Here is a 25,729-nt window from a genome sequence, read left to right on the forward strand (position 1 = left end):
CCCAAGAAACCCTCGGAACCGAAAACCTCGGAACCGAAGAAGGCCGTCGAGGCCAAGAAGGTAGTCGATCCTAACAAAACAGACGAACCAAAAATGGCCGCTGATCCTAAAAAAGGTGCCGATCACACAAAAAGATAATCGACCCGAAAAAAACCCTTGCTTCGGACAAAAAACGTACCAAACCAAGAACTCCTGTCGATCCGAAGGCCGTCGTCGACCCTAAAAAGGGCGCTGATCCAAAAAAGGACGCTGAAAAGAAAAAAGGCGTCGAACCAAAAAAGGTTACCGACCCGAAATCGGCAGTTGAGCCCAAAGGAGCTCTAACACCAAAGGCCCTCGAGCCAAAGACTCCAAAACAAGTCAGTAAACCGAAGCCTTCGACGCCAAAGCCACGGACTGTCGAGGAAGAAGTCTTCCATCCACATCCGGTGACTAAAGACAACGAAAAATTATATATAGACCCTAAAACAGGACACGTGGTAGTTTACCACCGAAAAAAGAGGCCCTTACCACAAGACACTCCTTCTCTTGTTCCTACTAAGAAAAAAGACTTTGGGACATCTCCCTCAAGGCCTTTTACACCTCCTCCTTTCTTTCCTGATATGCCTTTTGTACCTTACGCTCCCACACATTCTGATTACAATGAGGGAGAGGACATGGGGGAAGATCATCAGTACACTTATGATGAACCAGGGGATCCTGATCCACAAGATGATACATGGGATGACCAAAATGACCCTGACAAAGCGCAACCCATCCCAGACACTTCCCCATACCCTACAAAACCGTCGCCTACAGACGACACTATCATGTTTAATCAGCTTATAGACAGGGCAGCAAAATATCACAATGTTGACATGCACACTGACCCTATAGAGGAGGACTTTTTATTTGACACTTTCCCCACTTCTGAAAAAAATGTCTAAACACTTCCTATGCTTAAAGGGATCCTAAAGCCTGCACCAGACATATTTAAAGATCCTGCTAGGGCACGGGTGCTCAATCCGAGGATTGAGAAAAAATATAAGGCAGCCCCAGCAGACCCTACTTATATAAAACAGCAATTGCCTTTAGATTCATTAGTAGTTGCAAATGCTCGTAAAAGGGCTAACTCGCAGACAACAGGAGATGCTCCCCCTCCTGATAAAGAATCTAAAATACTAGAAGCCTCAGGGAAAAGGGTCGCTTCACAAGCCGCAAATTCATGGCGAATTGCGAATACACAAGCTCTTCTAGCGAGATACGACAGAGCACACTACGACCAGCTCGAAAGTCTCATGCAACACCTACCAGAACCTTTTAAGGCGCAGGCTAACGACCTCATTCAGGAAGGCAAGTTCATTACCAATGCCTCCATCAAATGTGCGCTAGACGCAGCCAATACATCGGCCAGGTCTATCAATACCAGCGTTCTACTGCGCAGACACACGTGGCTACGCAAATCTGGTTTTAAGAAAGAGGTGCAATCCACCATCCTCAACCAACCAGTAAACCAAGATTTCCTGTTTGGCCCCGCAGTAGACACCATTTTAGATAAAATGAAGAAAGACACTGAAACTGCAAAATCAATGGGGGCACTTCAGTTTCAACAACATCGAGGTTCCTTTCGTCGCTCCTCATATAGAGGAGCAGGAAGAGGCAACACATCACAAAGCTCCTCTACCTTCAAATCTAATACCCAGAGCACTTTTAACAAAGGCTCCAGTAGAGGAGGTTATAGGGGCAACAATAACAAAGGCAGGGGACGCGGAGGCAATAACACCCGAGCCTCCACTGCCACCAGTGACTTCATCACACTCCCTCCAAACCATCTAACACCAGTCGGAGGCAGAATCCACCAATTCCTACCTGTCTGGAACGTAATTACCACAGATAGGTGGGTGAGACAAATTATCCAGTATGGTTATTGCCTGGAACTCACTTCTACTCCACCCAACATACCACCCAAACACCGTCCTATGTCCAAAGAACACATAACACTGTTACAACAAGAGGTCCAATCCATGCTACAAAAGGGCGCCATAGAGCCAGTCCCTTTTCAACACCAAGGAACAGGAGTATACTCTCTATACTTCCTAATTCCCAAAAAGGACGGGTCGCTTAGACCCATATTAGACCTCAGACCTCTGAACCAATACATACTGTCAGAGCACTTCCATATGATTACTCTACAACAAGTACTCCCGTTACTTCAGCACGGCGACTTCCTCGCCACATTCGACCTCAAAGATGCATACTTCCACATACCTATACATCCAGCTCACAGGAAATATCTCAGGTTCACAATAGAAGGTCAACACTATCAGTTCAAAGTTCTCCCTTTTGGAGTAACTACAGCCCCAAGAGTGTTCACAAAATGTCTAGCCGTAGTGGCAGCACACCTCAGGAGGCAACACATCCACGTGTTTCCATACCTCAACGATTGGCTCATAAAAGCAAAATCGTACGCCCAATGTGCAAGCCATACATCTCAAACACTCCAGCTGCTGCACAGTCTGGGTTTTTCCATAAATTACCCAAAATCTCATCTACAACCCTCCCACATACAACAATATCTGGGAGCTACCATAGATACATCAGTAGCAAAGGCATATCCAAATCCAGTCAGGATAGCCAACATGCAGACTCTAATTCAAAAGTTTCAGCCACAACACTCCTTACCAACTCGAGTGTTCATGCAACTCATAGGCATGATGGCCTCCTGCATATTCATTGTCCCTCATGCCAGACTTCAAATGCGTCCATACAAGAATGCCTAGCACGGCAGTGGAACCAAGCTCAAGGACAACTAAAAGACCTAGTGTTGGTAGACAGTCGCGCTTACAACTCTCTGCAGTGGTGGAACCCACAAAACCTTTCCAAGGGGCGACTGTTCCAAGAGCCGGTTCCACAAGTAGTACTAACAGCGGACGCATCACTGACAGGTTGGGGAGCCCACCTACATCAATACACAGTCCAAGGAATCTGGACAGTCAAACAAAAGACACTGCATATCAACCACTTAGAGTTGCTAGCAGTATTTCTGGCACTGAAAGCATTCCAAAAATATGTATACAACAAGGCTGTGTTGATCCGGACGGACAACATTTTTTTTTTTTTTTAAACTGTTTATTCATGACTGTATCATATATTACATGGTACAATTATTCCATTTACATAATATCAGTCTTTTCCTTTTTCTGTAACGTAACTGTGGCGTATTATTTATCATGCACTTATTTCTCGTCTTATCTTACATTTTTCAAGTAATTTTCTGTTACATCAGTTATCATTAGTATACAAATTGCAGAATCGCCTGTATGTGAACTATCCCTTAACACTCCCCTCTCCCACCCCGTCTCCCAGCCGCGTCCTCCGTACACACTGTAAGTTTGGATGTATTGGCCTGTAGCTTCTCCAGAGAATATTACTGTCCTCAGGCCTAGGTGACCATTACAGTAGTCTACATACCCATGTTTGTAGGCAATCCGTACATCTGGCATACACTCTACAGGTACCTCACTGCGTCATTTCTAGGTCTACGTCGTCTAGGTCTAGCAGCATTCGTTCCCAGTCCTGCGCAACTGGATATTTGCGTAGGCCCTTCTCCTCTTCCCTGCGCAGCGCAGCAGTTTCCGCCTTACCCCATTTCAGCAGATCTGATCGCCATGTTTCTGCGTTCGGGGATCTGGGCGATTTCCATCTCATGGTGATCACTCTGATGGCTAACAAGAGGGCTAAATCCTGAAATTTCAGTTGCGCCTTACAATTCTTAGGCCTCTTCCTGTGTCCTATCAGGCAGGGTAGTGCCCCCGCAGGGATCTGCAGGGCTGTTATAGTGTACAATATGTGTCTAATCGTCCCCCAGTAGTTGCGGATTCTCGGGCATGTCCACAGCATATGGAGAATGTGTGCTTCGTCTCCCTGACATCCAGGGCAAGTGTGGGGGGTGGCAGGGAACATCCTATGGAGCCTTTGGGGGGTGAGGTACGCCCTATGTAGAACCATGGCTTGTATAAATTTGAATTTAACATTTCTGGACACCCTCCTGTGATGCCCCAGGATGATCTTCCAATCCCCATCTGAGATGATCTCCCCTGTGTCCGTAGCCCAAGTTTCCCTAAGTGTGGTGAGGGGCAAAGCCGCATGTTCCCTGATGCCCACGCAGAGCCACTTCACTAGATGTCCGCCCGTCCCCATGTAATGAAGGAGATGAACTAATTTGTGCTGTTCAAGCTTGTTGCGTTGTGGGGCCCAGGTGCATCTGACATATTGGGTCACCGAGGCGTGCAGAAGATATAAGCGTTGTGGGGCGCCTGTCTATTGTGCGAAAGAGGCATGATCAAGTAGAGTGTCGTCCCCAAACAGGTCTCCCACTCTATCTACCCCGGCCATCAACCAAGGTTGCAGTCTGCGTCGCGTCAGGGTCCCATGCGGCGTCGGGAGTCCCAGGAGGGGGATGTTGTCTGCGTAATCCGGACGGACAACATGACAGCCATGTATTACACCCCTTCCCTGCTGTAAAATATCAGGGGTACCTCCTATTTGTTTTGCTTAGCCATGTATTACATCCAGAAACAGAGAAGGACTCACTCTCTACAGCTTTCTCACCTAGCGCAGAGCATATGAAGGTGGGCAATTCCATAGAACATTTTTCTCCTAGCAGAACACCTGCCAGGTAAAGACAATCAAATAGCGGATCTGCTAAGCAGACACAGTCAACAAATACACGAATGGGAGATTCACCCTCAAGCTCTCCAACCATTCTTTAAAAAATGGGGGCATCCAGAAATAGATCTGTTTGCCACAAACGAAAACTCAAAATGCCAGTACTTTGCCGCCAGGTTCCCACATCCGTTGTCACATGGCAATGCGATATGGATGAACTGGTCAGGCAGATTTGCGTACGCTTTTCCACCAGCCCCACTGATTCCACTAGTGGCACACAAAGTACGTCAGCAGTCACTAACAATGATCCTAGTTGCTCCAACATGGGCGAGACAACCATGGTACACAACATTCCTAGAACTCTCCGTGGTTCCACATCAAAGACTGCGTCTGTCGCCACATCTTCTAACTCAGAACCATGGAGAAATCAGGCACCCAGATCCCAATCAACTGAACCTAACGCTCTGGCTCCTGAAATCTTAGAATTTGGATATCTCAACTTGCCTCCTGATTGTATGAACATTATCAAAGAGGCAAGACGACCAACTACTAGAGCATGCTATGCAGCCAAATGGAAAAGATTTGTAATTTATTGCAATAATAACAAAATCAATCCATTAGATGCTTCCATACAAAACATTATTTGTTACCTGTTGCATCTACAAATATGCAATTTAGCATACTCTTCTATAAGACTATATCTTGCAGCTATAGCAGCATACCTCCAGAACAGGCAACACCTGTCTCTGTTCAAAGTTCCACCAATCAAAGCTTTCATGGAAGGGCTTAAAAGGATAATCCCTCCAATACATCCACCTTCACCAGTCTGGTACTTAAATATAGTACTTACCAGACTTATGGGACCTCCTTTTGAACCACTCCACTCATGTGAATTGCAATTTCTAACATGGAAGGTGGCATTTTTAATTGCCATCACTTCACTCAGACGAGTAAGTGAGTTACAGGCTCTAACAATTCAGGAACCTTTCATGCAAATACATGCCAATAAAGTAGTACTACGTACTAACCCCAAGTTCATGCCAAAGGTCATATCCACTTTCCATATCAATCAGTTCATAGAATTGCCAGTTTTCTTCCAAAACCCGCAGTCAGTAGCTGAGAGAGCCTTACATACACTAGATGTAAGAAGAGCTCTATTATAGTATGTTGACAGAACTAAACCATTCAAGAAAACAAAGCAACTGTTTGTCTCTTTTTCACCGCAACATAAGGGTAACCCCATCTCAAAATCAGGAATAGCCAGAAGGATAGTTAAATGCATTCAAATATGCTACCACAAAGCTAAACGCACTCTAACAGTTCCCCCAAGAGCACACTCTACGCGCAAAATGGGGGCAATCAAAGCAGCAAGCTGCTGTAGGCCAAGCTGTCCTCAAAACTCTTTTTCAAACTGCTGCCGCTGGGGCAGGCGTCCACCGCTAGAGGAGATACTGCTATACAGTCTATGCTAAAATATGAATTCAGCAGCCCACATGCCTCGAACGGAGAATGCTACTTACCAGTATGCATCTGTTCTTGGCATGTAGGGCTGCTGACTACTGAGATCTTAACAACTCCCTACACCCCCCCCCCCCCAAAGAGTTGGATAACTGGGCAACAGCATTCACTTTTGGTTATGCGTGAAGTTAAGGCACATCTTCCTATTGTTAGAGTTTATTATCCACACTGAGCACAGTTCGGTGTAGTGTATGGGATTGCTACCAGAGACTCCGGGCTCCACCCAAACCCCTTCTGCATCAGTGACACAGACCCCCTTGTCAGTTTGTCCCTGTTCATATAATTGGCGTGGCATGATTAGTTGTCTGATAGTACTACAGGTGCATTGGTTGTATCTCTATTCTGTTCATCCCATTCCCAGGCTTTGAAGGCCTCGATTAATATATCCCAGGACATAGCATTGGGTATTTTTTGCAGCCCTCATTTTTCTTCTCTCAGAATCGCCCCACTTTCGGCCAAGCCCCAGTGTTCTACTTCCTCCCTCCAGATAGCGAGTGTTGGTGGCCTTACTGGTTTCCATCTAGTTATTAGTCGCTTCGCAAGTATGAGCGATAGATCTGCGAATCGTGACTGAACTTTTATATCCCTTGGGATGTGGATAAAGCCCCAACAGACAGTTCTTTGCTGTGTTCCATGTTTGCCGGCCTACCAATTCTTTTAGTGTCTGCGCTATTTGTGTCCAATATGAATACAATGTAGGGCAGCCCATATCGTATAGACGAAGTCTGCATCTGCCTCTACACACCAGGGACAGTTCGCTGCCACTATGGGGAACATCTTGAACAAGCGGTGTGGTGTAAGGTATGCTTGTTGCATGATCATTTATTGGATGAATTTAAAGCATGCATTGCATGAGACCATCTTGGGGTAGGCAAGAAGGGACTCCCACTCTTTGTCCGTTATGGCCGCTCCCAAGTCTGTATCCCACTTCGCACGCAGCGTGGTGAAGGAGGAAGGCACAGTTGCCCTTATGCTTATGTAGAGCCATTTTGTTAGGTCTCTCCCTGTCCCCAACAAATGTAACGTGTTCTGGGTCATGCGGTGGAGGTTCCTGTCCCTCAGGGGTCCAGGTCCTCCTGATGTAATGAGTCATGCTGGAATGCAGTAGAAATAGCGTGTTGGGCAGGCCTTGAGTATGAACGAAGTCTGTGTGCGACAATAGGGTGCAGTCCCCAAACAGTGCTCCAACGGTGGACACCCCCTCCCTCTCCCAGGCAGCCAGCCAGTTCCGTGATGTGACTCCTGCTGCGATAGGGAGTCTCAGCAGTGCGATTTTAGGCACATAGGGTAACAGCGGCGCAAGGTATTTTAGTGTTTGCTGCCAATAGTGTAGTGCCACTTGTAATAATGGAGATGATGCACATTTAGTCAGCCGCCCCATGTGTAGTAAGGAGTGCAGCTCTCCTCGTGCAACCAATCATGGTGTGAATGCAATCTTGTGTAGGTTGCGTCCCACCAACCAGTACAAAAGCCATTGCAATTGGCTTGCTATACAGTAAGCCCAAAGGCAGGGGCCCCCATTTCCCCGGAACTGGTCGGCAGCTGAAGTTTCTTTAGGCTGACCCTCCCTGTGCCCCATACTACTTCTATCAGGAGAGAGTCTAACAGTTTGAAGACCTTTGGAGGGATTACTATTGGGAGCGTAGTAAAATAATATAGCACCCGGGTAACATAACCATTTTCGCTCTTGCCAAGCGGCTGTCAACAGAGAGCAGGAGAGTGATCCAGAATGCTATTTGAGACCACTGAGAGGCAATTGTGCTCTGTACGTTTCCATCCAGTGTGTATTGTTGAGCTTTGTATATCCGCACGCCCAGGTACTTAAACATGCTCTGGGCCACTACTAGTTCATCCTCTCCAAATTGAACTGTGCTGGGTGGGATGTCATCCCTAAAGGGGAAGGCAAGGGATTTATCAAAGCCAGGCCAGACAGCACGCTAAATTGGACGAATATTGGCGCTAAGAGGGTGCTCAGTTAATGTGAGGGTCCTGGAAGCCGGGGGCACAGTCAGTTGCCGTGGGCCTGGGCTAGGGAGCTTGGGTGCTGAGGGTTTTTTGTCAGGATGGCCCATGCGCCAAAGGCACTCGCAGTCCTCAGTTTAACCTGCAGAGGGGAGCAAAACAGGGCAGCTGGGCCACTCTCTGTGCTGGCTTCTGTGATGCTGACGTCCCTTGTCTGCTGGTCGGTTGTTCGGTTGTTTCGCTATTGGAGTCCAGATTGGATTTCAAATAAGCTTTTTGTTGCTGCAAGGGGTCCGGCACACCTGTGTTGGTGCAGGTCGGCTCCGGTTTGTCCTGTTGTCTTCACACTTGATGGGGAGACAGATCTGACCTCCTGGAGCATGGTAACCTCCTCCTGGGCAGCTGCTCCATCTGTGGACCCGGTGGACAGAAGAATGGTGAACCAGATGTTGAGGTAGGTGTTAGCAAGTTGTAGGGAAGTGGCTCCTCCACTTCAAGGAAGATGCTGATGGCTTGGCGAAGTGCTGGAGACCCTCCCAGGCTTTTGGAGGATGCACAGCTTGAGGATGAGTCAGGTTGTCGTGATTTTTGAGATAGGAGCAGGCAGACAGGGTTTGGTGGTAAAGTCCACCAATAGTCTGCAGTTCTCGCTTGTTCGGCTCTTCTTGGTCCTTGTTCTTTTGTCAGGGATGAATTTTGGTGTCAGGGGACCACCTAAATACTGAATTTAGGGGCGTTAAGGGAAGGTAAGGGCAGTAGCCGATGGGCTACTTACCCTTGGGATCACTACGCCCCCTATATGACCACTTCCTGTGGGGAGTGGGCATAACCTTGTCCTAGATTTCCTAATTCCACCAAAATCAAGATGGTGGAACCCTTCTTTCGTGGGGCACATCAGGCAGCCTACCTTAGGGGTGTGACTGGCCTGGTAGTGCACCACGCCTCCTTGCATAGCTAATTATCCACCTGTCCTGGTGCCAAACGGGCTCAGGCCATGGGGTGGCATCTCCCAGATCTGGGGAGCCGAGGTTGCATATCAAATGGGGCAGGGACTTTGAAGTCCCTCGCCTTGGTATGCAAATTCACTAGCCATCCTACTGGAGGAGGTATGAACACCTTCCTCCGGAGAAGGCATTAATTCTTGCTTCAGAGCGCGCGGGCTGTCACCTGCAGGTGGGTCGGAAACATGTCTGTGGTGGTAGGCTGGACAATACCAGACAACCAGCCTGCTAAGAGGCTGGTAGGTTTTCAGAGTGCACCTCTAAGGTGCCCTCTGGGTGCATGTTTTATTAAATCCACCTCTGGCGTCAGGTTTTTTATGATGACTAGTGGCCAGTACATATATTTATTTATTTGTTTATTTATAAAGTTTTATATATGGCTTCACTGTTCACTAGTACTATCTAGCAACTGAACCAAACAGCACAGGGGCATATCTGCTTATGCAGGTATGTCCTCACATGTAATATAATGCATCCTGCCTTAGGGCTGTAAGGCCTGCTGTAGCGGTGGCATACATTTCATGCAGTGTCTGTGGGTATGACACACAGGGTGTGTGCCATGTTGTGTTTTCACATTTGTCTGTACCATTTCATGCAGCCTGCAATGGCAATGTGCATGAGTTTGGTGATGTGTCGCGTAAGGTGGCACAATAATTGCTGCAGCCCTTAGGGACCCTCTTTATTATCCATGCCCTAGGTATCAGGGGTACTATTTGCTATGGACTTACAGAGGTGCTAAAGGTTGTAGGAGAGTAGGGTCTGCTTCCTATGGTCACCCCCACTTTTGGCTGTGATTCTCTGGTTTTTCGACTTTAGTGTGGCTGTGGGCCTGCTAATCAGACCCACATCCCAGCTGTTCTCTCTAAATTGATACCATGTACTTTAGGTACATACTAGATTGGTTACTGGGTCACCCTTGTGAGCCCCTGTATAGTGTACCATAGGTACCCAGGGCATAGGTGCACCTTAGGCCTACCGGGGGCTGCAGCATGTATTTTGTCACCCCTGGTTTGCCTTCCAAACTGACACCACAGGTCTGTTCACACAGCCTGGGTAAGGTGGTGTAATCACCCCTACTTAGATACAGTATCCCTATATCTATATATATATATAGACACATATACACCTATAAGCCACTCCTATGGTAGGTCTCGACACTCCTGGAGGCAGAGTGCTTGGTTTTATGTGAGAGGGTGCCCTAGCATGAGCTGAGCCCCTCTGCAGCTTTCGGAACCATCTCCTTATAGCTGTTCTATGATATAGCCATACCATATACTCTTAAGTGCATTATAATCCTCGCGGTTAATGCTAACTTTGGTTTGGCTTTATCAAAACATGTTGTGCAAGGTGTCACACACTTTGGAATACTACCCCCCGCCAATTCTGGCGGCAGGGGTAGCATTCCACCCTTCTAGAGGGAGAAGGCATGTAGTGTCTGCTTTACCCGGTTAAAGTTAAACAGAGCCTCAGCATCACAAAATGGATGCTGCTGCCACATACACGAGTCTGACCTCCTGCTGCTGGACGAAACTGAAACTCCAGCAGGGAAGGCCTGGACAATAGGTTTCATGTCCAGGGAGGTGCTGGCACCTCCCCAGACAGGGGTTTTGTGTATTGGGGCAGGGAGGGCTGCATTCAGTGAATGCTTCTAGACACTGCCTGGGGCACACAAGGTGCTCCATGCATAGCCCGGTTCAAACCATTTGCTGGGCACACAGCCCCAGCTCTGGCACAAAACTGGACAAAGGACAAGGGGTGTAACCACCCCCTTCTCAGGTCCACCCATAGGAGGGACCTACCTAGCCAGGTAGTCCAGCCCCCATCCTTAGAATAAGTATAGGAGCTGTGTCCCTAGGACTTTAGTTTATCCTGGACGAATCTTTGAAAGACATATCCTGGACCTTCGATGTTCCATTCTGACTGGAAGATGAAAGACATCTCCCTTGTGGCCAAGGAGTGACCACCCTGTTCAAACAGGCACCAAAAGCAACTTTGCTGGTCTGCATTTTCGAGGCTCCCGTCAGATCCCGAAGAATCTGCGACACAGGAACTGGACTTCCAGACTTCTCTGACCCCGACCCACATCCACAGCAAAGCTGAGACACGTGGCGGACACGAGAGACATGGGACCGGAACTCCTGGACATCCTGCATTTTGCAAGCTGCACTCCTTTCCTGAAGCCTCAGCAAGTTGTGCATTGGGGTGCGAGAAGCCCCAAGCACCATTTGCACTGAAGCCCAGGCCCCCACACTCCGCGAGTGTTCCGTGGGCCCCGCTTTTGCATTTGAGCTCAACGCGTCTTCCCGGTTCCTTGCCCGTTGGCTAGTGAGCCCCCTGAAGACCTTTCTTTGAACTTAACCTGCTTTCCTGGTTGCTGCAGGCTTGCTCCAGCTTCCCTGAAAAGGAGAAGCGCCACAGACCTTGCTGGTCTGCAACAGAGCCATACTGGACATCCTGCATGGGTTGCGGTTGCCAAGGCTTGTTGGGTCCAATCCGGATACCGACACCGCAGTCCTCTAGATCCATCGTGGGACAGCTCGAATCCAGCGCCTGGTCATAGTCGATGCCTCCTGGACCTCGTGGCTGAAGAGATAAGTTTGACTACTTCACCTGAAATCACCCGACATCGCCTGGTTCCTTCCTGGTCACTGGCTAGTGACCCTGACTCTGTCCCTTCTGCTTTCAGGTTCTTCAGATCTTCGATCCACCCTTGGATCGACCTGGACACTTTTCCTCTAGTCGCCTGCAGCACTTCTTTGCAGCTCTCCATAGGAAACGACGACGAAACCCAACACGAAAAGACACCTATGCACCCGGCTTCCCTGGGTTAGGTAACATGAGTACTCCGGTGCTCCCGTGGGTCTTGACTCTCGAAGTGTCCTAGTTTAAAAGGGTTCCATCCTAGTCCATCCGGAAGTGTCCTTAAATTTCATATTTGTAACTTCTTCGTTTCCCATAGAAAGTCAATGGTAACCCGCAGCTGTGTTTAGACACTGCAAGCGTCTCCCGCGGGCCTCCTACTTCCTAACCTTTGGTCGATTAGAGTAGCCCCAGGCCTGCTTTCTAATTCTCTTGTGGTTCTTATAACACTTTCTTAGTATATGGTTTGTGAGGCCCCTAGGGCATAATATATACTGTGTATATTAATTATGTGACTTGTATTGTATTTTTACCTCTGACCTCATAAAGAGTGCAGAGGGGTTCTGGCAGCCAGAAAGACTGTGGCAGTAGCTCTTATAACATCTAGATTGGACTACTGCAACAGTCTTTATGCAGGCACCAATAAAGCAGTGCTGCACAGGCTGCAGATGGTCCAGCATGCTGCTGCTCGCCTGGTACTCCGCTGGCCGAGAAGGTCATCTGCCTCGGCGGCGCTTAAGATCTTACACTGGCTGCCCATCCACAAGTGCGTTCTATTCAAGGTTCTTGTTATCACCATCAGAGCCTTCCAGTCTCAAGGTCCTAGATATCTGCTGAATGGCTTTAAATGCTATGTGCCAGCACGCTGCTTGAGGTCCGCCAATCAAAATCTTTTGGTGATCCCCAGATTCAGATTGGCCACCAAAGGGGGGAAATCTCTTTTTGTACTAGGATCAAGAGCTTGGAATAAATTGCCAGCTCAGCTTCGGCGTATAGTCAAGGAGAGCGATTTTAGGAAGTCTTTGAAGACATGGATCTTCTCACTCTCCGATGCGGCCTGCAGAGCATTAGTGTAAAGCTTGTATTGCGTGTAATTGCCTTTTGTCCACCAACTTATTCCAGCGGGGTTGGGTTGTTGAGCGCCAAGATCCTCCTTGGAGCGATAGTAGCGCTATATAAATGTGTGCGTTCGAGGCATGTGGGCTGCTGAATTCATATCTATAGCATAGATCGCGCCTAGTGTTGGGTCCGGATGATTGCACATTGTTGTCCTGGAAGAGTCTTCGAAGTATCACGAGATAGGTGGCTCCTCCCTTGGACTACAGTGCGTATGGGCATCGACTCCATCCTCAGATTGTTTTTTTCCGCCATTGGGTTCGGATGTAATTTCGTTATCTCCAGTTCGGAATCAACATAAACTTTTTCGAGGCCCGAAGGCCTTTTTCAAACCGTCGGTATTGTTTGCGTTTGGTGCCCGGTTCTGTTCCGACTCAGTTCCCGAGTTGGATATCCAGGGAGTCGCGTGACTCTTCGGTGCTCGAGGCCCAGTCGACGCAGCAAGACCTTCGACGACACAACATGGAACGGAGCCCGTTCAAGAAGTGTCCCATGTGTGGATCCAAGTATCCCCACATCGACGTCCACCCGGTGTGCAACAAGTGCCTGTCGCCGGACCACGATGAAGCCAGCTGTATGGCTTGTTCAAGGTTTCGTTCGAAGAAGACGATTCGGCTTCGGCGCGTGGCGCGCATGGAGGCCCGGCAGTCGGCCCCGGCACCGGTGGACATCTTCGACAGCGAAGAGGCAGACGAACACGAAGTTCAGATGCAGATTTCACCTCCGGCGGAGGAAATCGACTACGACTATGAAGCGGATGTCGAAGGCCTAGGCGTAGAAGAAGTCGTCGACGAGGTAGGAGACGACAATAAGGCCTATGGGGCCATGGAAGATAGCTCAGAGGAAGAACTATGCCCCGTTCTAACAATTACAAAGGCTCAGGTCGAGGGATCGCCACACAGCCGTACCCAAGACCTTCTACCAGGATCCACGGCCCCGCCTCCAGGCCCGGCTACGGACACTTCGGCGGAGCCGCCATTATCGAAAACGAAACCGAAAGCGAAACCTTCGGTGTCGACAAAAACGAAAGTGGTTGAAACGCCATCGAAACCGAGGACGTCTGCTCCTCTGTCGACACCCTCGTCTTCCGAGGTGTCAGGGCAACCCAAGCCGAAGAAAGCTGTCGACCCGGTGAAGTCGGGCAAAGGCGTCGAGCCGAAGTTGGTCAAGGGCGTCGAGCCGAAGTCCAAGAAGGGCGTCGAGCCGGAGTCAAGCAAGGGCGTCGAGCCGAAGTCCAAGAAGGGCGTCGAGCCGGAGTCAAGCAAGGGTGTCGAGCCGAAGTCCAAGAAGGGCGTCGAGCCTAAGTCCAGCAGGGGCGTCGAGCCGAAGACTGGGGCCCCGAAACCAGTAACCCAGGCCACCGATCCGAAACAGTCCACGTCCACGTCTGCTGTCACGGAAGGAGGGCGTAGCGCCCCTAAGAAGGATGCTCCTACGCCTAGGCCGGAAAAGCCCAAGTCATCGACGCTCGAGTCTTCACATGTTAGTGAACCAAGATCGTCTGTCGGGTCGACGAAACCGTCCGCTTCCTTTACGAAGCAGGTCTCGGACTCCCTGAAACGTATCAGGGACAAGCTTCGGCGGAAGAACCAAAGACACCTTCCGCCCCGAAGCAATCTGTCCCGACGTCAACGTCTTCGACGCCAATCCTCTTCACGTTGCCGCCGAAAGTGGCACCGAAGGCCTTCGCACCACGGTCGGTGCCCGAAGCGCACTTGCAGGATTCTGCGGGGTCGAAGCCTACTCACCCGACTGGGGGCTTGAAGCATCGATCACCGTTGGTAGAGGAGCAGTCGGAGCGTTTCATCGATGCCGACACCAGGAAGCTTACGCTTTACAAAAGAAAGATTACGGCGACACAGCCTTTGGAGTCATACACAATTCCTCTAAAGCGCAAAAAGTCTGCTTCAGATTCACCAGTCTTGGTCGAGCCACTGGTTCCTCGGACTCCAAGAATTGCCACACCCTCGGATGTGGAGGATGCTGGGGGTGAGGACGAGGAATACAACTTTCCTGTCAACACAGATCCTGATGAACAACAGGACTCATGGGCAGAGGCAGGAGACCAAGGGGATCAGCAACCCGCCCATGACCCTCAGGTCTACAACGTCAAGACCTCTCCCACTGAGGATTTTGCGGCATTTAATGCCTTAATTGAGAGGGCGGCAAAAAACCACGGCGTTGAGCTGCATGCTGACCCTGTTGAGGTGGACTTCCTCTTTGACACTTTCTCAACAGCTGAAAAGACTGTAAAGACTCTCCCAATGCTAAAGGGGGTCCTGAAACATGCTGCGGACATTTTTAAGGAACCCACACGGTCAAGGGTAGTCAACCCTAGAATTGAAAAAAAATACAGACCGGCACCTGGTGATCCTACCTACATCAAGGGCCAGTTGCCATTGGACTCTCTGGTCGTTTCTAATGCCCGCAAAAGGGCGAATTCGCAAACCACTGGTGAAGCTCCTCCCCCGGACAAAGAATCCAAAGTGCTGGAGGCATCAGGAAAGAGAGTAGCAGCTCAGGCGGCCAATATCTGGCGTATCTCTAACACGCAGGCACTCTTGGCTAGATACGACAGGGCACACTACGACACACTAGAGACCCTGTTGCAACATCTACCAGACCAATATAAAGAGGCAGCGGAGATGCTTATCCAGGAAGGGAAGCTCATCTCCAACGCTTCCATTAAGTGTGCACTGGACGTTGCGGACACTGCAGCCAGAGCTATTAACACCAGTGTGCTGTTGAGACGTCAGGCATGGCTCAGAATCTCCGGGTTTAAGCCGGAGATACAAACTACCATCCTCAACCAGCCGGTAAACCCTGACAGATTATTTGGTCCTGAGGTGGATACCATCCTGGAAAAAATAAAGAAGGATACCGAGACTGCTAAGTCCATGGGAGCTCTCCAGTCCCAACAGTTTAGAGGGAGCACTTTTCGTCGCTCAGGCAATAGAGGTGTTTCCAGAGGCCAGATGTCCCAGCAAACACAATTCAATTAAGGTGGGGCGCACTCCTCTTACACCAAGCAAAGTAGAGGAGGTTACCGGGGCAACAGCACCAAGGGCAGAGGCAGGGGCAACAACAACTCCCGTTCCTCCGCCTCCAACAAACAGTGACACCCTGTCACTGCCCCCAGACCATTCCACACCTGTCGGGGGGAGACTCCAGCAGTTCCTGCCAGTCTGGAAATCCATCACCACAGACAGGTGGGTCAGGAAACTTATCCAATTTGGTTATTGTTTGGAGCTCACATCCACTCCACCCAACATACCACCAAAACACCGTCCTATGTCCACAGAGCATTTGCACTTATTGCAGCAGGAGGTTCTTGTCATGCTGCAAAAAGGCGCGATAGAGCTCGTGCCAGTGGAGGAAGAAGGCACAGGAGTGTACTCCCTGTACTTCTTGATCCCAAAGAAGGACGGGTCCCTCAGACCTATTCTGGACCTCAGGCCCCTAAACCAGTATATTCTCTCCGAACACTTCCACATGCTAACGCTACAGCAAGTTCTTCCGTTGCTCAATCAGGGAGACTTCCTCGCAACCTTGGACCTCAAGGATGCTTACTTCCACATTCCACTCCATCCATCACACAGGAAATACCTCAGATTCACCATTCAACATCGGCATTATCAATTCAAGGTCCTTCCTTTCGGAGTGACCACGGCCCCCAGAGTGTTCACGAAATGTCTGGTGACAGTGGCTGCGCACCTCAGGAGACAGAACGTACATGTTTACCCTTATCTGGACGACTGGCTGGTTCAGGCGAAGTCAGCCCGGCAGTGCGCCGCCGACATGTCCCACACCATTCACCTTATTCACGGTCTGGGCTTCTCACTAAACTATCCGAAGTCGCACCTTCAGCCAGCCCATGTGCGGCAGTATCTGGGTGCAACGATAGATACTCTGGCGGCCACGGCTCAGCCAAATTCAGTGAGGATCGGCAGCATCCAGTCGCTAATCCAAAAGTTCAGACCGCAACACTCACTTCCAGCGAGAGTGTTCATGCAGTTGATAGGCATGATGGCCTCCTGCATCTTCATAGTCCCGCACGCGCGGTTACATATGCGTCCGCTCCAAGAATGCTTGGCGCATCAGTGGACTCAGGCTCAGGGTCAGTTGAACGACCTAGTGTTGGTGACCGGTCGGGCATACAACTCTCTGCATTGGTGGAATCCACACAACCTTTGCAAGGGCCGACCGTTCCAGGAGCCTGTGCCACAAATTATCCTGACGATGGACGCATCTCTCCTGGGATGGGAAGCTCATGTACTCCACTACACGGTGCAGGGACTATGGACGACGCAGCAAAGGAAGATGCACATCAACTACCTAGAACTGATGGCAATCTTCATGGCACTGAAGGCTTTCTAAGTACATCTGTGCAACAAGGTCGTGTTGATCCGGACGGACAACATGACGGCCATGTACTACATCCAGAAGCAGGGAGGTACACACTCTCCACAGTTGTCTCATCTGGCTCAGAGCATGTGGAAGTGGGCCATTCAGAGGAACATCTTCCTCATGGCGGAACACCTCCCTGGCAAGGACAATCAGATGGCGGACCTGCTCAGCAGGTACAGCCACCAAATGCACGAGTGGGAGATACATCCATCAGTACTCCGCCCGTACTTCCAGCAGTGGGGTCATCCGGAGATAGACCTATTTGCCACAAGGGAAAATGCAAAATGCCAAAGCTTTGCCACCAGGTTCCCTCACCCACAGTCGCAGGGCAATGCGATATGGATGAACTGGTCAGGCAGATTTGCGTACGCTTTTCCCCCAGCGCCTCTCATACCGCTGGTGGCAAGAAAGCTAAAGCAACACTCGATGACACTCGTCCTGGTTGCTCCAACGTGGGCACGCCAGCCATGGTACACCACGTTTCTAGAACTCTCCGTGGTACCGCATCAACGGCTGCACCTCACACCCAGGCTTTTGATGCAGAACCATGGCGACATTCAGCATCCAGATCCGCAACAGCTCAATCTGGCGATCTGGCTCCTGAGGTCTTAGAGTTTGGCTACCTTGACTTGCCTCCAGAATGCATGGATATCATTCGGGAGGCGAGAAAGCCCACCACTAGAGCCTGCTATGCAGCGAAATGGAAGCGGTTTGTCATTTACTGTACTGAACACCACATCAACCCGCTAGATGCATCCATTCCCAACATCATATGTTATTTGTTACATCTTTACAAATGCAATCTTGCATATGCTTCCATTCGGATACACTTATCCGCCATAGCGGCTTATCTCCAAAACAGGCAGCATCTCTCCGTTTTCAGAGTGCCTGCCATTAAAGCCTTCCTGGAAGGACTAAAGCGGGTCATCCCTCCCAGGACCCCGCCAGCTCCTGTATGGAATTTCAACGTGGTCCTCACCAGGTTGATGGGCCCACCTTTTGAGCCTCTACATTCATGTGAGATTCAGTTCTTAACGTGGAAAGTGGCTTTTCTCATTGCCATTACGTCTCTACGACGTGTTAGTGAGCTGCAGGCGCTCACTGTACAAGAGCCATTCATTCAAATTCACTCTAACAGGGTGGTGCTGTGCACTAACCCTAAATTTCTTCCTAAAGTGGTTTCGCAGTTCCATGTCAATCAGACCATTGAACTGCCCGCGTTCTTTCAAAACCCAGAGACAGTGGCCGAAAGAATGCTGCACACTCTTGATGTCAAACGAGCTTTGATGTACTACATCGATAGGACCAAAGAATTTAGGAAGACGCAACAACTCTTTGTTGCCTTTTCAGCCCAGCACAAAGGCAACCCCATTTCCAAAGCAGGTATAGCCAGGTGGATCGTTAAGTGTATTCAAATTTGCTATCACAAGGCTAAGCGCACTTTAACGGTCCCCCCCAGAGCCCACTCCACCCGCAAGTTGGGGGCCTCCATGGCTTTCCTTGGTAATATCCCTTTGGAAGATATTTGTAGAGCAGCCACATGGTCTACACCACATACATTTACTAAACATTACTGTGTAGATGTGTACTCCAAGCAGCAGGCAGCTGTAGGGCAGGCTGTTCTTAAAACTTACTTTGTCAGACTTCTGCAGCTGGCACAGGCGGCCGCCGTTAATGGAGGGACTGCTATGTATTCTATGCTATAGATATGAATTCAGCAGCCCACATGCCTCGAACTGAATATGCTACTTACCAGTATGCATCTGTTCTTGGCATGTAGGGCTGCTGACATTCATATCGCCCGCCCTCCTCCGCCTGTAGCGGCTGCAGACTTTTTACACTTACTCTTAGCATGGCCATCGCTTACACTGTTACCCTCCATCTTTGCCACAATGGCTAAAAACAATCTGAGGATGGAGTCGATGCCCATGCGCACTGTAGTCCAGGGGAGGAGCCACCTATCTCGTGATACTTCGAAGACTCTTCCAGGACAACAATGTGCAATCATCCGGACCCAACACTAGGCGGCGATCTATGCTATAGATAGGAATGTCAGCAGCCCTACATGCCAAGAACAGATGCATACTGGTAAGTAGCATATTCATTACATTACATTACATTACATTACATAGATTAAATACATATATATTTGATAGGTATGTGTGGTGTCCTTTCATTTGGTACTCAAGGGATTATAATTGGTAAAACAACTTCCTTAACTCGCCTACTGAAGTCTTAGCCTGAAGACTGCTGGTTCATGCTACCACTAGGATAGCTTTCTATAAGGTTGACTTTACAACCAGCATCAATAAGGGTCAATTAGACTGGTGCAAGGTGCCCACTAGAACTAGTGGACATCATGTGCCAGGCTAACTTCTCACAAAGGTATTGTCAATTGTGGAACAATTGAACAGCTACCTTGTACTATGGAAAGAGCACTGGCATTTGGGACCTGGATAGCAGGAACCCAGTGCCCTTCAGTCAAAATTGCATCAAATACCAAGCAGAAAGTGGGGGTGACCATGTGAAAAAGGGGCACTTTCCTACAATATAAATATGTAACTAGCTCTTGAGGTCATTGTATGTTGGATCTGTTTGTTTGAGAAGTCAGTGAGTCCACTCTCACCACCTTTCCTCCAATCCTGCAGGGATGTGGTGCGGAAGTGAAACCCCTGGGCGTTGTGGTCTCCCTAGGCACGGGAAAGCCCCCTCAGGTTCAAGTCAACTCTGTGGATGTCTTTCGCCCTTCAAACCCCTGGGAGTTGGCTAAGACAGTGTTTGGAGCCCGGGAACTGGGCAAGATGGTGGTGGACTGTGTGAGTATACAGGAGAATGCCAGGGCAGATTGGTGAGTGGAGTTAAGGAAAGGGTAGGCATTTCTTACAAAGGAAGGCAAATGGGTTTACAATTTAGGGAATAAAGAGGAAATCACAGGAATTGTGTGAATGAGGATAAAATGGAGGGAGAGGAGGTGAGTGCAAATTTAGGGAAATGTGTAGGGGTAAATTGGGAGGAGGACAGACAGAAGAAAGGAAATCGAAAGAAGGGTGGAAGGATAATTCGGGGAATAAGAGGAGAGCACATGGAATTAGAGGAAGGTGGGGTAGAGCGGAAAGGAGGAGGACAAGGAAATTAGATGGTGAAGATAAGAAAGAGAGAGAGAAAATCATGTAAAGAAGCTGCGTAGAGAAAGGAAATTGGGTCAAAGTGGAGAAGAGAAAGGGAGACGTGAGAGGAAATAAGGGAGATAAAGAGATAGGTAGTAAAGGATATTGAAGTGGTGCAAGGGAGAGGCAGTGATAACAGAGGGGTAGAGGAAATCAAGTGAAAACCTTAAGGGGATAGGAAGAGGGGAAACCTTCATGGTAGAGTAAGTATCCAAGGGAGAGGAAGTGGTTCAAGAATACAGCTGCTGATAGATGTGATTTTCCTTACAGTGCACAGATGCTGATGGACCTTCAGTGGAAAGAGCTCGTGCATGGTGTGAGATGATGGACGCCTCCTATTTCAGGTAAGACTGGAGAGCAGGAGCTCGGTTTCTTAATGTCTTAACTTGAAGACCCCATTCCATCATCAGCCTTTGTCCTTGTACCAAAAGTCAGCCCCACCAATCAATACAAGCCTGATTAATTGGTATCGCATTGATTAAGTACGTCTCTGTCCTGACACCTTATAAGGTAGGTTAAGAGAATTCTCTGGATTCTTGCTCCTTGAGTGACAACTATCCTGATGTGCTTGCACATACAAGAATACAAGACTCCCTTGAGGCACCTGTGTGGAAATAGACCAACAAAATAGAGATTGGCACTGAAGCTGGAATTCAAAGAACAAGTTTATTAATCACTCATGAGTGGGACTACATCCACACAGCACCCTCGAGTGCTGCCTGAGTTAGTACACAGAAGTTATAAGGTAGAGTTGTAGCCTTCTACTAGCCCAAGTCTCTCTGTTTGCCGCCTGGTGCTGCTTGTTTTCTCGCTGCCCTCCACACCTCCATACCTTTGTGCTGAAATCCCCTGGTGGGACAAGGGTCCCAGGGGCAACGTCCTTCCTGCAGAACAGCTTACGCTGCTAATCACACTCTGGGGACTGAAAACCCCAGAGTGCACCCCACCTCCTGCTGTTCCCCGCATCTGCCGTGAGTGAGGGGGAGGCGGGGCCAAAGCGCTCATAGCGCAGCCTCTCCTACCGCAACACGGGCCGCGCGCGGGACGTAGCCCGGATGAAGCCCGGACCAAGGGCGGGCCCGTCTGTGCCCGTCAGGGGCCGGAAGAGGCTGAGCTGGGCCACCCCTCTGACATCTGCTATCTGAGGAAGCATCCACACTGTAAGTTTCAAGTATTGTTAATACAAATGTTATATCTTACTTGAGAGGGCACTACCTCGCAGTTTCATAATTGGACTGTTCAGGTTTGTCGGAAAATGAGCAAACGCAGGGGAGCAGCTGGGACACTAGATGTTTTTCTTGTGAGCGCTGAGTCCCTGCTAACTCATAAAATTGAACTTACAGAGGCGTCGCTTGTCCCTCGACCCTTTATCTTTACAATCTCGCCTATCTAAAGTAAAACCACAAACCGCCAAAATTGTAAAAAAAAAAAAGACTAAGGCCAAACTCACCAAAGACCACCAACCTGTTAATAACGCATCAAATCAGGTGGCGATTCTTACTGCCTCAGTGGGCACACAGACTGATGTTGTCTCAAATCAAGCTCGCAATGACCTTTACATAGCCACTATGGGAGCTGCTGTTGGTGCAGCAGAAACTATTGGAAATGTATTGACAAATTTAAAGGACTCAATCAAAATGAACTTTGATGCACTTTGGCGGAAATTGGAGCATTTGGATTCTGAATTGGCTAACCTGAGGGGGACGAAGGTGGACTTCGTTCAAAACGATGGCGGGGGTGGCACATTTGGGCATGAACCACAATCCAGTCTTGTCCCGAACATAGATGTTATACACCGTAGTAACTCAAATGCATCTTCAGGTCCACAAATTATTAGAGAACGGAGGGGAAGACAGGACGCTCTTCAATTTAATACAGCTATTGTCCCAGGAAGCAGTAATCTTACCCAGCCTCTGATTAGTGCCACAGCAAGTGACCCGAGTGTTAGAAAGGATGCTTCCAGCAGCCTTGGGAAGGCCCGTACGAGGCCAAATACTAATGTGTTAAGCTTGCCCCCTGCTTCCTGTCCCTATGTGTTGGTGTTGGCTGGGGTTCCCAACTTAGCGGAGGATCTTGGGTAGACCTGCGTAATAAGTTTGTAGACTGGCTTTGTAAATACAAGGGTTTTCATCCCTCTAATGTGAATGACATTATCATGGCTAGAAGAGTAGCGTGGGTTGGTCACTCTGCCAAGAATATAAACGGTGACTGCATTGTTTTGAACTTTCGCAGACCTCACATGGTTCCCCATTTACTGAATGTTTTTGAGTATCACTTCGCACAAAATACATGTATTAGTGCGTTCCCCCTAGGCTATTTCTATAGGCCACCTTTCAAACCTGCTAGAGAGACCCACGTCCCCCCTTTGTTAACTAACAGGTTTAATGCACTCTTCAGTTTAGACACTCAGGATTGACAACCACCATTAGTAACAGACCAACAGTACCATCTGTCCTATTTGGTGGATCTTCCCGCTACCCTAGTACCAACTCTTAATGGAAATGATAAGCCACTCCGAATTAAGGCGGCTTCTCCAGCTACTATGGTATCAACCTATAATGCCAATGATAAGCCACCCCCAATCAAAAGTAGCATTGGAGCAGACTTGAATATCCTAAGTTGGAACATAGCAGGGCTGCAGTCTAAGCTTGGTGACCAGGACTGGTTGCGCCTAGTTAAGGAACAGGATGTAGTTATGTTCCAGGAGACATGGGCCACCCATGATTTGCATATTGAGGGGTTCCATTGCGTTAGTGTAGCGGTATCCCACCATTAACCGGGCCGCCCATCGGGGGACTTCTCATTGGGCTTAATGTAGCAGCTGGAGGGAGCCTCAAGGTCCTACCGACCAATAGTTCGAATTATCAGGTTGTACTTTATAAAAGAAGAGTCTCTTTGTATTTGGTGAATTTTTATAATAATGATTTCCAATATGTTCCTAATAGAAATTTTATTGCGCTTTTTGAATTTATATCTAATTTAGATTGTCAGAAACACTCAGGCGATACTATTGAGATTATTTTATAGGGTGATTTTAACGCAAAACTTACTGACACACACCATGGTGCAGAAACAGAGTTTGCTGTGTTTTTAAAGTCACATGATTTGGTTAACATCATGGACCAGATGGGTCCAGTATATGCCATTAACTATCAACCTCCGACATTTAGAGGTAGGGGTCAATCCTTCACAATAGATTTTGTTTTTATTTTGTCTGTGTTCGTGGATCAGCTAATAGGCGCAGAGGTTATCGCCACAGTCCATGGGGATCATAACCCCATCAAATTAGCACTGAAGTCGGCACCTCGTCCCGCATTTCCAATTAAATGCGAGGCTGAAGACCTAACGCCAACTACTGATAATTTAAGACTAATATGGAGGGGTGTTGATAGCAATGAACTGTTTAAGCTACCAGTGAAGGATAACCTGCCCTTTATTAACTCATGTCTGGCGAATAGGAACCTAGGCAAGACCCTCTCATCCAAACGTAGGTGTGCCTCAGATGTGAAATAGGCAAGGCAGAATTATAATGCAGCGGTTAGTAACAGGAAGGGTGTGCTCCTTAATGATCGTTGGGAAACCCTATCCCAGGCAGCCGCAATTAAAAAGGGTAACTTGTTTTGGTCTGCTGTAAGGGATCTCCAATCTACAGAACAGATACTAACCCCTATTACCTGCACCATATCCAGTGATTCTTGGGAAAATCATGTTTCCAATATCTATGCCACCCATTCATTGGAAACGGACCAGTATGAATTTGGCCCAACTGCTGGCATCCAGATAACACTCTCCGAAGTAGAGGAAGCCATTCAGCAGAGTATTGGGAACACGGCCCCGGGCTCAGATGGGTTACCAATAGATTTAATCAAATGGAACTCACCCAGAAGCACACACAACATACATTTAAAAAAATGTTTTTACTTGCTTCAACTGCAAGAGAAGGTCATATTCCAGCTAATTGTAATCCATTTTTATTACACTCATAGTAAATAATGTAATACTATTCACTATCAGTGTAATAAAAAATGACAGAAAACAAGGAGAAGTAGTCCCAACCGGCATCCATAAGGACAAGCTGCCACTATGTTCCAGGCACTCATTTTGCCACCTGTGAGGCCAGGGCCTGCAAAAGAAGGGCCAGAAGTCACAAGGGGCAAGCAAGAGATGGGAGCTGCTACCCCTAAATGACTCTTAGGACTCTCTTTGAGGTTTGTTCTTAGGCCAACCGCCCACAACTCTCTACCTCGTAAGTGCTTGACAGCCTGCATGGGCTTCTAACAGACCATGGCACTCTCACTGTGATGTCAGTGAGTTGCGTACACTTATTATTTTTGTATACACCCATGGCCAAAGACTTTTACTATTTACCTGCGCTCTGATCTGCCGTAGCTCCTCCATCCAGAGCTCTCCATAAGTGGGCCCCACTTGCTTCTCTTTACCACCCGAGATAGGTGTGGGGACAGAGGGCTGAACTGGAGGTGCACCAGTCTCTTCCTCTTCTCCAATGTTTCAGTTCAGTTCAGTTCAACTTTATTCGGATACAATAGTGCCCATAAAAGCACGAAACCATAAATACATCACAACAATTCATACAAGAATTAAAATTCATATTCATATATCCAGAATGCATAGTGCAAAAAACAAGCCATAATTTTTACATAAAATGGTTAAAACAATTCTCAAATTATGTCACATATGGTCAAGGATCCATCATAGACCTACGTGCTCTAATCGCAGTTTTAAGGCAAGTGCTAGTGCGGAAAATCAGTTCAACATCATCTAACGCTAGTATACACTGATATACTAAATCCCGGGTAATTGGTCTTCTCTTTTTAAAATATGCATAAAGAAACTGCTTAGAATATGTAAAATAATATTTGCAGAAGAATATAAAGTGCATAATAGATTGCTTACTCCTCGCATCACAGGGGCACAAATGTTGGTTAAAATTTGGGCTATAGCCCAATGGAAAACAAAGTGCAAATCTAATTGTGCCTGCTCTTATTCTGAACAATAGGCTCCTTTCCCAGCGGCTCATGGCTAAAGTCAAATACATATGAAGCGGATGACAATACTGTTCGATAACCATATTGTTGCGCACAATTGTTTTCCCTGACTCCACAACATCCCGCTTGCTTTTATAAAGGGAATATAAAGCGTCCCGCAATTCCTTTTTTGGGACTGATTCTGCTGATATGGGGTCTAGGAAGAGATACTCTCTTTTAACACTGCCCAAACTTTGAAGCACGCCTCTTAGCCATGGAATTTCCA

The 25,729-nt window shown here is 48.3% G+C and overlaps 1 protein-coding gene across 8 annotated transcripts in view; it reads left to right on the forward strand.

Moving 5' to 3' along the window:
- Nucleotides 1–25,729, forward strand: part of PLA2G6 (phospholipase A2 group VI) — a 593,695-nt gene that overhangs the window by 541,594 nt on the left and 26,372 nt on the right. For 7 of the 8 annotated variants that reach the window (XM_078683792.1, XM_078683798.1, XM_078683782.1 and 4 more), the window contains 2 exons: nt 19,940–20,107; nt 20,729–20,802. In XM_078683792.1, coding sequence (XP_078539918.1) covers nt 19,940–20,107; nt 20,729–20,802 — 242 coding nt within the window. The remainder of the gene's footprint in view (nt 1–19,939; nt 20,108–20,728; nt 20,803–25,729) is intronic. The other variant, XM_078683809.1, reaches the window with a different exon arrangement.

The sequence above is a fragment of the Lissotriton helveticus genome, chromosome 1_1 (genome assembly GCF_964261635.1).
Source record: "Lissotriton helveticus chromosome 1_1, aLisHel1.1, whole genome shotgun sequence".
Classification (NCBI taxonomy): Eukaryota; Metazoa; Chordata; class Amphibia; order Caudata; family Salamandridae; genus Lissotriton; species Lissotriton helveticus.